At 37.3% G+C, this 13,049-nt stretch overlaps 1 protein-coding gene across 9 annotated transcripts in view; it reads right to left on the bottom strand.

Annotated features, from left to right (window-relative positions):
* Positions 1 to 13,049, bottom strand: part of BRAF (B-Raf proto-oncogene, serine/threonine kinase) — a 174,596-nt gene that overhangs the window by 52,915 nt on the left and 108,632 nt on the right. For 6 of the 9 annotated variants that reach the window (XR_002340233.1, XM_021078587.1, XM_021078586.1 and 3 more), the window contains 4 exons: positions 5,620 to 5,655; positions 5,267 to 5,303; positions 1,225 to 1,361; positions 124 to 241 (listed from right to left, as the gene is read on the bottom strand). Coding sequence is in view for 7 of the 9 variants with exons in the window: in XM_021078587.1 (XP_020934246.1) it covers positions 124 to 241; positions 1,225 to 1,361; positions 5,267 to 5,303; positions 5,620 to 5,655 (328 nt within the window). In the remaining 2 variants the exon portion in view is untranslated. The remainder of the gene's footprint in view (positions 1 to 123; positions 242 to 1,224; positions 1,362 to 5,266; positions 5,304 to 5,619; positions 5,656 to 13,049) is intronic. The other 3 variants (XR_002340234.1, XM_021078584.1, XM_021078585.1) reach the window with 1 other exon arrangement.

Here is a 13,049-nt window from a genome sequence, read left to right as displayed (position 1 = left end):
ATCTTATCAAAATAGCTTAATGGTGCAAACACTGAATACTCCCTTTGATTTTTTTTAAAATAAAAATTATTAAAATTTCCTATTATTATAGTTTGTGACAAGGTCACTGTATCACATACATACCATGCCACTTTCCCTTGTAGACTGTCCCAAACGACCCAGATCCAATTCTTTGTCCCACTGTGATCTGCCCATCAGGAATCTCCCAATCATCACTTGAATCCCGTCTACCAAGTGTTTTCTTGAAAAAAAATATTGCAAAAGTCAAGCCAAAGCAAACAAAAAAGGAAAACCTTATGTTTCACACTAAGTACATTCCCCTATTCCTTAAATGGACCTAAGTTAGGAAGAAAGTAAGGTCTTTGAAGAAAAAAACTCTGTATACTCTGCAGGAAAAATAGAAGTATGATTCTTACAATACAGACCTTATTTAAGTTTAAGACTTAAGTCAGTATTAGCATGGAAATAATTTATTTAAAAAAAATTACTGAGTATGAGCAAAAACGTACATTATTAAAATAAAATCAATAAAACAGCTTTTTATCATTTGGAAGACTATTAGGGACAAGATGAGTACTATGTATTTGTGACTAGTTTTGGCTCCAAAGACCAAAAGTTTAAGTTGACAGATTATGATAACTATGATAACCTAATTACTCTCTCCCAGCCAGTGCTAAATTTTCTCATATATCTTAATCTGATCCAGCCTCTCAAAAAAATGTTTATCAACATATACAATCACTTGAGTATAATAAAAGACCTACCTATCCAACATACACTATTAATGTGCCATTGCTAAAATGATTAGTTTGTAATATAAATTTATTATACAGCAGAAAGTTAATTTTTCAATAGGGAAGAATGTCCTTTGGTAGGTAGATATTTGAATTTCAGACCAGCTCTTTAGAACATATATGCCTAATCATGCTTCCTAAAATACTAGCTTACTTTCTTTCCACAGTTTAGAAACAGAACATTATTCTTACTCTTCCATAACTGCCTTTTACCTTATGAGTTGAGAGCAAAAATCAATGTTGTACCAATATGCTTTAAGCAAAAAAAACCACATCAGCTCCTAAATTTATCTGATTATGGGAATTGCTATACATGGATGTATATCATATGTCACTACATATCATACATCCAAAAGGTGACATTTCATATTTGGTCATGACTTCTAAGAAAGAAAGAACTTAGAAGAAAAAAGCTGTCTTATACTCTTACCATTCGATTCCTGTCTTCTGAGGATGAAGATGACTTCCTCTCTCGCTGAGGTCCTGGAGATTTCTGTAATGCTTTCACATTAGTGAGTGAGCCAGGTAATGAGGCAGGGGGCGTGGCAGACAAACCTGTGGTGGATCCTAAGTTAGTGAAAGGAAAGATATACCTATTAAAGAGGTTTCAAGGATGTTGGTTTATTAGGGGCAGAGGGTGGCAAGAGATTTAGACTTATTTTAAGAATGCAGTGTATGTTCTAATATCATTTGGAAAGGATAGGCAAAACAGGGGCCTTGTTTGGTGAATGGCTATAAATATAAAACTAAAACTTATTTTAGTTTTCAGGTCAATTTAATGACCTTTAAAACGTCTGATTACAGATGTACACTTTGTTTACTGATAGAGAGTCTAGGAGAAAAATAATCTTTCCAAAACAAGAGGTAAACACTAAAAAATACTCCCAAGTCTTTTCTTTGATTAAAAAACCAAAAAGTAAAATATACTTAAAAGCCAATATAAAAAAGACTTTTAATTAGGTTACTTTAACAGCCAATCAATATAAAAAAAGATGGAAATTCCCCAAATGGAAACATATTCTAATAAGGGCTTTAATGTTGACATTGTCTGGCTCTTTCACATTAGTCACTAAAAAATTTAGATTTATACTACATACTACACTATTTACGAGTGAGAGATAGTGGTCAGTTTCAGTGGAGGCTTATTCTGCTAACCAAAGATTACTTTTACTTGCCTAACAATATATATAAAGCCAAGTAGGTTTCTTACGACTTTCTGAAAAATCTCTGCCTTTATAAGCAGGAGCAAAGTAAGTGTTACAGCCTCTCAGCCAAGATAACTACAAATGGAAATACTCTGTCAGCTAAATGAGTCCAAGGAAGTGTACTCTTTGAAAATGGACTCAGTTGGCAGCGCTGCAGACCTTTCTGGTGGATACTTTTCCAAATGCTGACTGAGCAAAAATCCTAATTCGTGTATAGAAAGCACCTGGATCAGACCTCCTAGTGGGGTCTGAATTTAGCTAAGGAGGACTGACATGTCAGCTACTATATGGATATGTAGAACAAACAGACTTCAAATTTTTTTTTTTTTTAACGTGGATAACTATTCTCTAGTTAAAAAGTCACTATCCTTCAAAGAACAAGGATTAGGATATTAATGGCAACATTTAAATATTAAAACTAAGGAGAAATTTTACCATTATTACATCATGTATATCATGATTCCATATGTGATTTTCTGAAAGAAAATGGTATCTGGAATGTCTATGAACTAGATCACAATCCGTATTCTGCCTTCCACTGATAATTTTCAACATCATAAAGCCTTAACTGCTTACCCAGGCTTTACAATTCTGATCAACTCAGTGCTGTATTTTATCACTCACTTTAATTACACTACTCAGTGTAATTAAAGTGAGTGATAGGACTTCTAGCCTAATCCATGTATTTTCTGGGACTTCTAGCCTAATCCATGTATTTTCTGGGAAGAGTTGGGTGGAGAAAGCAAAAATGCCAAATAGCCCACTACATTCAGAATAAGTAACAGATACTAACTAGCAAAAGCCAGTACATATAATTCTTCAAAATTATTCATAGTAAGACATCTGTCTAATTTGACTTAAATTTTTAAAAATAAGTTTAACCACTAATTAAAGTATGGCAAGATAAAACAGGAGAGTGTAATTATACTGGAATTTAAAAAATACCAATCCTCAAATTTTCTGAAGTATGCTACAATACTCCAAATATCTAACAAATCTTTAAAGTTCCCTACCTTTGACATACAGTACACGCTTCCTACATTTTTTCTTTTTTAAAAAAACATCTACTGCAGAAAAATAAAGCCAAAAGCCTAGTAAAAACTTATAACATAGGGATTTCCACTTTTCTTTTCTTTTTTGGCCACCTTGTGGCATATGGAGCTCCCAGGCCAAGGACTGAATCCAAGCCAGAGTTGTGACCTACGCCACATCAGCAGCAATGCTGGATCCTTGACCCACTATACTGGGCCAAGGATTAAACTCGTGTCCCTGCTGCTGCAGAGATACTGTTGATCCCATTGGGCAACAGCGGGAACTCCGACCTTCACTTTTTTAAAAACCAAAAAAATTTGATAATGTTAATCATCATCAAGATTATCTCCTACATGGATTAAAATAAAAGAAATTCAACTTGAAGGACCCCGCCCCACATTTACTGCCACCCACTAAGTTTACAAAATTATCAAGACCAAAATTAATATAACAAAAAACAAGATGGAAATCTCAGCTCAGAATTTTCTTGCTTTTAAAAATCATGACAGACAGCATACAGAAAGCTTGTGGTGGTGAGTATATGTGAGAAGCACATTCAGAGCATTCCAGCCAGGCCAAGCAGAAATTTAGTACTGAAACTCTCACACTTAACAAACACGCACTGTGAGGGTGAGGCACAAACAGTATTTGTAGTTTATATTTAGTTTGCTTTGGGTGAAAATAAGAAAGAAGAGCCCAACTACCTCTGAACACTGGGCCAGGCTCAAAATCAAACACTATTTCACTGGGGACAGAATGTAGGAGGGGACTGGGAGTCCGGGATTGGTATTTCCGAAGACAGCGCATCAGCTGGTTCAAAGGGGCTGTTAGAAGAGAAAGAGAGGGGCAGGCAAACACAGGAAGACAGACACACAGAAGAAATGAAAGAAGTCACGGGGAATAAATAAGATGAGTTGAAGCCTGCTTCACAAAATTATTCTGGATGTTTAAAAAAAAATCTGCTCACTTTCATAAAATCCCAATGATTTTTTAAAAAGTGACTCACAAAAAGGACAAGATATAACTACTTGATTTTTGGTACTAAGCAGGCAATTTTTATGACTATATTAACTCTGTGATGCTAACATGATGGCAACATTTAAATGCTGGATGTATTGGGCAAAATTATTGAAAGCCACAGTTATTAAGACATATGAAAGTCAAACTGGCAGCAACATTAATCGGTGGGTTCATGGAATAACAAACAGGAAAAAAAAACTTTTATAATTATGTGCTATAGTAAATATTAAGCCCAGAGTGTATAATGCAGGCTTATTATTTTGGTAGGATTACAGGTATACAAAACATAACCCTTTTTAAAAGATGGTTTATATAATATTTATTCAATATAAAGTATCTTTGAGTCTGTGCTTAGATATTTTGAGTATAAAGTATAAAGTGGTCTCGCAGTGAAGAGACCAATTCTAAACAAGGTATGTAGGTACTGCAGGGCTTCCTTATTAAAAGGAAGACAGGTGAAGATGTAAGCATAAAGGACCACCTGGAAGAAAGCCTCAAGATAGCTTCAAATATCATCTCTTGGAAACATTATATGGGGGTAACATCTTATTAGAAAGTATTTTCTAAAGTAATGTTTTGTTATAACCCCAATTTTCACTGGGTTCTGGAGTATGTGACAAAAATTCTCTAAGAAATTTCAATTCAATTTCTCATTTGCTTATTTTATTTACTTGACTAGCAAGAGGGCAACCAGGATTTTCAATTAGGGGTCCATGTTATAAAACATGTATTCCAAAGCCTTCTGAAAAGCTGAAGGAAAGTGGCTGACAAACTGACAAGTTGTAGCAGGCAATCCCAGGGATTCTCCCCCAAGAATGATTTAAGAAAGTCAAGTTTGACCTGATTATAAGCTCACACTTGATGTATTAGGAGAAGCTCTCAAAGGCAATTTAGGACCTCCAGCTTTGGAAATGGTTAGGAATAAAGTGAATAAAATAATTAAGGATCTTTCCTTGATAATAATATGTTAAAAACCCGTAGGTAGTACATTTAAGGCTCCCTTTATGACTGCTCTTTTTCTCTGGTTATAAATCAGTTAAAATTTTATTAGAGATAAGTGTAAAGTATAAAGAAAGGCAAAATATTTTTGGTTTTTCTCTACACATTTTTCTCTGTGTCTGTGTTTCATGAAAGAAGCAAATATAAAGGAGACAAGCAGCAAAGCAATTGCATTTTTCCCTATGGCTTTTTTTTTTAATTGAAATCACTACTTACCTCCATCACTACGAAACCCTTGGTCTCTAATCAAGTCCTACAAATAAATAGTAATGTATATTTAATCAAAGCATACGGTAAGAAAATAATAGCATTTTCCACTAAGCATAAATAGAAAGGTTAATTTAAAATAATACTTGTCTTATAAATTCACAAAACAGAAAGAATATGGACAGCTAGTGAACATGATAAAATAAAAAATCTGAAGCACTTGCCAACCTAACCCTAGGCTGAAGGGATTATTAGTCATGGTCAAATGCTGAAATCCATTTTGGGCCATTCAAAACCTATGTACTCATTGGTTCTTTAAAAAATCCTACTGGCACATATTAAGAGCCATAAAATGTTCATACCCTTTGATCCTGTAATTCGACTTCTGGGAATTTTTCCTAAGGAAGTAATTCAGAAGAAAAAATGATATGCACAAAGATGTTCGGTGCAGCATTATCTGTCATACTAAAAAATGATAAATAATTATTTCTCTATTTTAGGCATAATAACATATTGGTTAAGTAAATTATGATGTATCAATTTAATAATATTATGCAGCTACTAAAACAATTATGAAGCTTGAATCATGAAACATGTTTATAGTATAATAAAAAACCAGAATATAAAATTAAATGTATACAATCATAAAAATATAAACGTGTAAGGACATACTAAGAGGGGAAAAAACAAAAATTTGTCCTTATTATTAAAATACAGCTTTTAACAGCAGACAGAGTGGGGTAGGACAGTGGAGGAAGAGTCTACTGGCAGTGTGATGCAATCTGGACCTTGACAGACAGAACTTAGTTTACCCAGCATAACTTAAATATGAGGAATTGAATGACCCTAAATGTCTCTAAATAAGCTCAAAGTCTCTTTGCAAATAGGCAGCTTTTCATTTACAGGCTAAAACAAAGAGTAAACTCTACAAGTGTATTTCTGTCATGCTGAATGTATTATATAAAGCCTTTAACATTTTTTACAAAATAATCAACAAATATTCACATCTGCAAATAAAGTGCTAAGTTTTAGGGCTGTGTGATTACCAATGAATATAAAATCCTAGTGGTCTCACTAATTTTCTATTTTTTTCTTTTAATGGCCGCACCTGTGGCATACAGATGTTCCCAGGTGAGGGACTGAATCTGAGCTACACCTGTGACATACACCACAGCCGCAGCAATGCCAGATCCTTTAACCCAATGTGCCGGGCCAGGGATCAAACTTGCACTGCCACACTGACCCAAGCAGCTGCAGTGGGAACTCCCGACTTTGCATGCCTCAGAGCTTATAATCTAAGTGGAGAAGTATATACACTCATAGAAATTATATAAGGATAAGAGCTTTTTAAAAACATTTTATTAAGTGCCAGAGCTGCTTAGTTAACCGCCAAATAAACAGAACAGGTCAAAGATTCTTAGCGCTTTTCTTTCTTTCTTTTTTTTTTTTTGTCTTTTGTCTTTTTTGTTGTTGTTGTTGTTGTTGCTATTTCTTGGGCCGCTCCCGTGGCATATGGAGGTTCCCAGGTCAGGGGTTGAATCGGAGCTGTAGCCACCGGCCTACGCCAGAGCCACAGCAACGCGGGATCCGAGCCGCGTCTGCAACCTACACCACAGCTCACGGCAACGCCAGATCGTTAACCCACTGAGCAAGGGCAGGGACCGAACCCGCAACCTCATGGTTCCTAGTCAGATTCGTTAACCACTGCGCCACGACGGGAACTCCCTTAGCGCTTTTCATTAAGGATAAATACATAATTATAGAACTTGATCACTGGTGAAACATTTGAAGATGATCTAAGAGGTGGGAGCTTGAGAGAGAGACAGCAATGCAGAAAAGAAAAGCAGGGGGCCTTTCAGACAACCTACTTCTAATACCACCATAAACTTATATTTTGCAATTTCAAATACGTTTTTAAAGCTCTTTGACGATCTTTTTCTATTTGATCTAGGTTAAATAAGATCTAGTTTTCCAAAACTCCTGTTTCATACTTTTTCCCAATCTCTTATGGTTCTTTTCCTACTCACATCTCTTCCCTTTTAGCATGACAGAGTAAACAGCAGCCATCAGAGAGCATTCTGTTCTGCCTCTATGTTCACAAACATTTCCACAGTAATGCTAGCTATATTTTCTTTCTTCCCTCCCTCCTTTTTTTTTTTTTTTTTTAAATTATGGCTGTACCTGCAGCAGATGGAAGTTCCAGGGCTAGGGGGTGAATCGGAACTGCGGCTGCAGGCCTATGGCAACACTGGATCTAAGCCACATCTGTGATCTATACCGCAGTTTAGGGGAATGCCAGATTCTTAACCCACTGAGCAAAGTTAGGGATCAAACCCATATCCTCAGGGAGTCTATGTTGGGTTCTTAATGTGCTGAGCCACAATGGAAACTCCTAGCTATAATTTCTAAATTCTTATCTTGTGTCAAGAATAATAAGCATTTTTGTACCACTACAAGAGGCAGACATAATGAGCCTCAAGGTTAAGTCATCTGCCCAAGAGCACACTGCCTACAAAGAGCTATGGAGCTAGTTATGTTCATCTTTAATTCCTCTGAGGAACATCGCTTCCAAGTTTAAGGACCTTTACTACATCAATTATTCCTTATCATTTTTAACCTTTCTTCCCTTGCTTCTTCCCTTCACATCACAAATATGCTGAAGTCTCTCACATTACTCTGCTTCAGCCTACGGCCCTTTCATCATTCCCTTATAGCCAAGCTTCTCAAAACTGGTATTTAATCCCACATCTTCACCTGCTTTTGCACTCCTCCACTAGCCCTCTGAAACAGCTCTCAATGAAGCCAAAAGGACACTGTAATTGCCAACAGTCATTTTCAGTCCTTATTTCACTTAAGTCTCAATGGCAACTGCCATCAACTACTTCAGCCTTCTTAAATCCCCTTTTCTCCCTTCGGCTTCTGCAACTCTACTTCCTCTTACTTATCTGAAGCTAAACTTAGGAAGCCTACAACACAGACAGAAAATGACAGTCTCTGCCTGTACCTCCAATGTTAATGCAAAAGAGGACTGAATTTTCTACCCTCTTCAATTTACATACATTATTTGAGTAATATCAGTTATATCCATGGCGCTAATGACACAAATACATTAATTATCCCTAGGTCTGTATCTCTGCTCAAGGTCCTTGTTTCAACTGTTCCTGGACTTCTAAACCAGTACAGTTTCACAGACTTTTTAAAGTCAGTATGTCTAAAATAAAAGTTAGCATTTTCATCTCCACAAACCCTGTTCTTCCTTTGGTACTTCCCATCTTAATGAATGGAATAAATACTATCTGTTCACCTAAGCCAGAGAAATCTAGGCATTATCTTCTACCTCTCATCTCTCTCACTTCTCTCTGCTACTATGACACAGAATGGTGATTGCGTATACGAAAAAAGGGCAAGGTTTTTACCCCATTTCAATCATTTATCACCTGTGTGACCTGGGGTAAATTTCTTAACCCCTCTAATTTTTTTAACAGCACAATAAGGATAATAATAGTATTTAACTCATCAGTGTTTATGAGGACAGAATAAGAAAATTTATGTAAAGTACTTAGCAAAGTACCTAGCACACAGCAAGCATTCATAAATAGTAGCAGCCATTTTCAGTATCATCTTGCCTATCAAATCTCTTAATTCAAAAGATTTTTCTAAAATACAGAGCCCATCACTTCCTTTTCCAAGGCTTACCAGACCCTATACTACTATGACAGAGACTTCAGAGTAATACACAATGCCTTTCAGTGTGGATTCTACCAACTTGGTTTCACCTTCTACCATTACCCACCCTCCTCCTAAACTCTAAACTCCCACAATATCGACTATTAACTACAATCCACACAAAGGTACTTCCAAACCTCTGCACATACCCTTAACAAAGGCTCTTCCTTCTTAAAACCCCCAGCTAGTGTACGCAATAAACTCCCATTCATTCATGTTCACTTTCCACAATTCATCTTAAACTTTGTGTCGTCTTTGCTAAATGTTACTAGATTCAACCAGGCAGAGCTTATCATTCCCTTCTATAAACTACCACTGCATAATCTGTGTGTATTTATTTATACGTATGATTCACCTATTAGATTATGACCTCCTTGAGGGGCAAAGACCGTAGGCTAATTCATCTTGATTCCCTATTCTGACACAGCACCTATCCCAGAGTAATATTAAATATGGTTTACTAGAGGAGTTCCCGTCGTGGCTCAGTGGTTAACGAATCCGACTAGGAACCATGAGGTTGGGGGTTCGATCCCTGGCCTTGCTCAGTGGGTTAAGGTTCCGGTGTTGCTGAGAGCTGTGGTGTAGGTTGCAGACTCGGCTCGGATCCCGCGTTGCTGTGGCTGTGGTGTAGGCCGGTGGCTACAGCTCCAATTTGACCCCTAGCCTGAGGACCTCCATATGCCACAGGAGTGGCCCCAGAAAAGACCAAAAAAAAAAACAAAAACCAAAAATCTGGTTTACTAGAATAATAAATGATAATTATTGAAATTGAATGAAATGATTGAAACTGAATGAAATGCTAAAAGCTTTATATTTTATTTTGTAAGTGGGAAGTAAATAAAAGTTTTAGAAGGGAACTGATGACAGTAGTGTTATAAAAAATTAATTCTGACATATAGCAATAAAGAATGGAAATGATGGAGAAATCAATGGCAGGAAGTCTATTTGAGAAATTAATGTAATAAGTAGTTCACATGAAAAAAATACAGGCCCAAATGGGGGTAATAATAACAAATCTAAGATGCATGTCAAAAGGAAAGATGATACCTTATGACTATTTGCTTATAGGGGAAGATGTAAAGGCAAGATACCAAGATGACACTCCGAATGCTCAAGCCTAAGAGAACAGTAGAACAGGAATCACACTAAAACGTAAAGGGGAACAGTCCAAAATAATGACAGTTTTGGAAGTAAACATGAAAGTCACAACTTGGAATATACTGACAACAGATCTAATCTAGAAAAGATAGGATTTCTTTTTTTTCTTTTGTCTTTTATGACTTTTTCCAGGGCCGCTCCCAAGGCATATGGAGGTTCCCAAGCTAGGGGTCTAATGGGAGCTGTAGCCGCCGGCCTACGCCACAGCCACAGCCACAGCCACGCAGGATCCAAGCCGTGTCTGCAACCTACACCACAGCTCACGGCAATGCCGGATCCTTAACCCACTGAGCAAGGCCAGGGATCGAATCCGAATCCTAGTCGGATTCGTTAACCACTGAGCCAGGATGGGAACTCCAAGACTGGATTTCGTATTTCACAATCTCCTTATTCCTGTATTTCCCTCTCCTACTTTTTCCCCTTTGTCTTAAGGTCTAGTCAAATAGAGGAAAAACTTACTCATTGAGAAAAACTGGTATTAGGCAAAGGCTACCTTTTTTTTTTTTTTTTCCTTTATATGGCTGCACCTGTGGCATATGGAAGTTCCCAGGCTAGGGATCAAACTGGAGCTGCAGCTGCCGGCCTACATCACAGCCACAGCAATAGCACCAGATTCGAGTTGCATCTGCAACCTAAACTGCAGTGTGTCACAATGCTGGATCCTTAACACACTGAGCAAGGACAGGGATCAAACCTACATGACGTCAAGTCCTTAACCCTCTAAGCCACAACAGGAACTCTAGAAAAGTCTACTTTAAATGAATCCAATAAAAATAGAGAAAAAATTTCATAGCAAAAGGTGGGAAGAAAGTTTGATTTGGGAATGTATCTTAAAAAATGAAGTAAAGATTTTTAAAGTTTGTTTTTTACAGTCAACAAAATTTAAGTTATAATTTTAACAGTACGCTAATTATTAGAATTAACACAGAAAGAATCAAGTTTCTGTTGGTTATAATACCAAATTTGTGGTAGCAGATTTAAATTCTTAACTTCATGCTCATCTTTTCTATCACGGCAATAAATCATTTTAATAAAAATTTTAAAGGACTTCATCAATTCCCTCAAAGGCCTCCATTAATCCTTTGATATTTAAATCATTTTCATTTGAAGAGCCTATTGTCATCCTTATAGATTTTTCCTTTTAACTGTTAACTGGACTAATTTAATTCTGCTGTATCTTTATTTCTCAATGGCTTTATAAATTTGAGCAGTTCTCCAAAGTCAGTTTACCCTGGCTTCATAAGACCCTTAAAATCTTTGTTTTTTTGGGGTCAGATCTACAATCAACCTGCCTTATGCTTTCATTGAGATGTTGGATACTGATGGAAAGGGGCTGGAATGCAAACTGGTATTAACTGGGGGAGGGTATCTGCCTGGAGACTAACATAAAGAAGTCTGTTAATTAGTGTATACTTTCCCTTTAGGATAATTTTTGCTTCTCTACTCCACCCTGGAGGACTCACGTAAGTAATGCCCATACAATGAAAGCAACCCCACCCTGTCACTCACACCTGACCACCTCAGAATTCGGTATCCTGCTTACAAGGGGGGAAAGCGTCAAATTTCTTTTTAAATATAATTAATTTCCAAGGCAAACAAACTTGGTGGCTCTTCTGTTTTGTTGCTTATGATAGAGACTAAAGATAAGCCCCTGTACTTTTTATTGTAAAGTACAAATTCTGAGAGAAGTGATACCTAATTCCAAGATCAGGACCCCCACCCCAACCACAGCTCTTGAACTGATCTTCCTTGTCTTTTGTCTCTATCGGGGACCGGCATAACACAGTGGGCTGGCCAACCACTTTATTAAGGATTTAGTGGAATAAAGCCACACCTATTTGTTTAAAATGTATTATCTATGACTGTTTTCACACTACAATGGCAGAGTTCAAAAGCTGTCATTAGAGACCATATGACGCACAAGTCTATAACATTCACTGCGTCGTCCTTTAAAAAAGACTTTATTGACCCCTGTTCTATATTATGGGAAACTTCCCCTGCTTTGTCTTCTAACTCTTTTACCAATACAAATATTTTTTGATGACCTATTATCTAAGGTGCCAATTAACATCTAACATAGTTCCCATGTTAGGGAACTATATTGAGAATAGTTTCTACTGTCTAGAAGAAGTGATACTAATGTACATATTTAACTTATATTGGGTAAGATAATTTAGAAAAGTAAAAAACTCAAGAGTAACCGGCCAGAAAGAGGCTAAAATAAAGAGGTGAAGTTACAATATATGATGAGACCAGAGAAGACGTATTTTTTTTTTTTTTTTTTGTCTTTTTGTTGTTGTTGTTGTTGTTGTTGTTGCTATTTCTTGGGCCGCTCCTGCGGCATATGGAGGTTCCCAGGCTAGGGGTTGAATCGGAGCTGTAGCCACTGGCCTACGCCAGAGCCACAGCAACGTGGGATCCGAGCCGCGTCTGCAACCTACACCACAGCTCACGGCAACGCCGGATCGTTAACCCACTGAGCAAGGGCAGGGACCGAACCCGCAACCTCATGGTTCCTAGTCAGATTCGTTAACCACTGCGCCACGACGGGAACTCCCAGAGAAGACGTATTTTTAAAATTTCTTTATGTATCTTTTTTTTTCCCATCATACTGCTTTACTGCAGAATTTGAAAGGGGATGTGCCAGTACCACCCTTCTCCCCACCTTTGGGCAAAATGGAGCTGAAATGAAGTGAAATGAGAAAGCACTCGACAACAAGGGTGGCAAAACCTTACGCCCTAGGACCGCCGATGCAGTGACCATTTGACTTGTTGCCCAGAGAGCCCCATCTCTGGGGACAGCGGTGGGAGTGGGGTGGGGAGGGTTAGGCCTGAGTATGGTCCATTTTTGAGGACCAGAAAAGATGCATTTCAAAACAAATGAATGACTAAAACTTAACGACAAACT

The sequence above is a fragment of the Sus scrofa genome, chromosome 18 (assembly GCF_000003025.6).
Source record: "Sus scrofa isolate TJ Tabasco breed Duroc chromosome 18, Sscrofa11.1, whole genome shotgun sequence".
NCBI classification, from domain to species: Eukaryota; Metazoa; Chordata; class Mammalia; order Artiodactyla; family Suidae; genus Sus; species Sus scrofa.
This window is presented reverse-complemented; position numbering and strand designations above follow the sequence as displayed.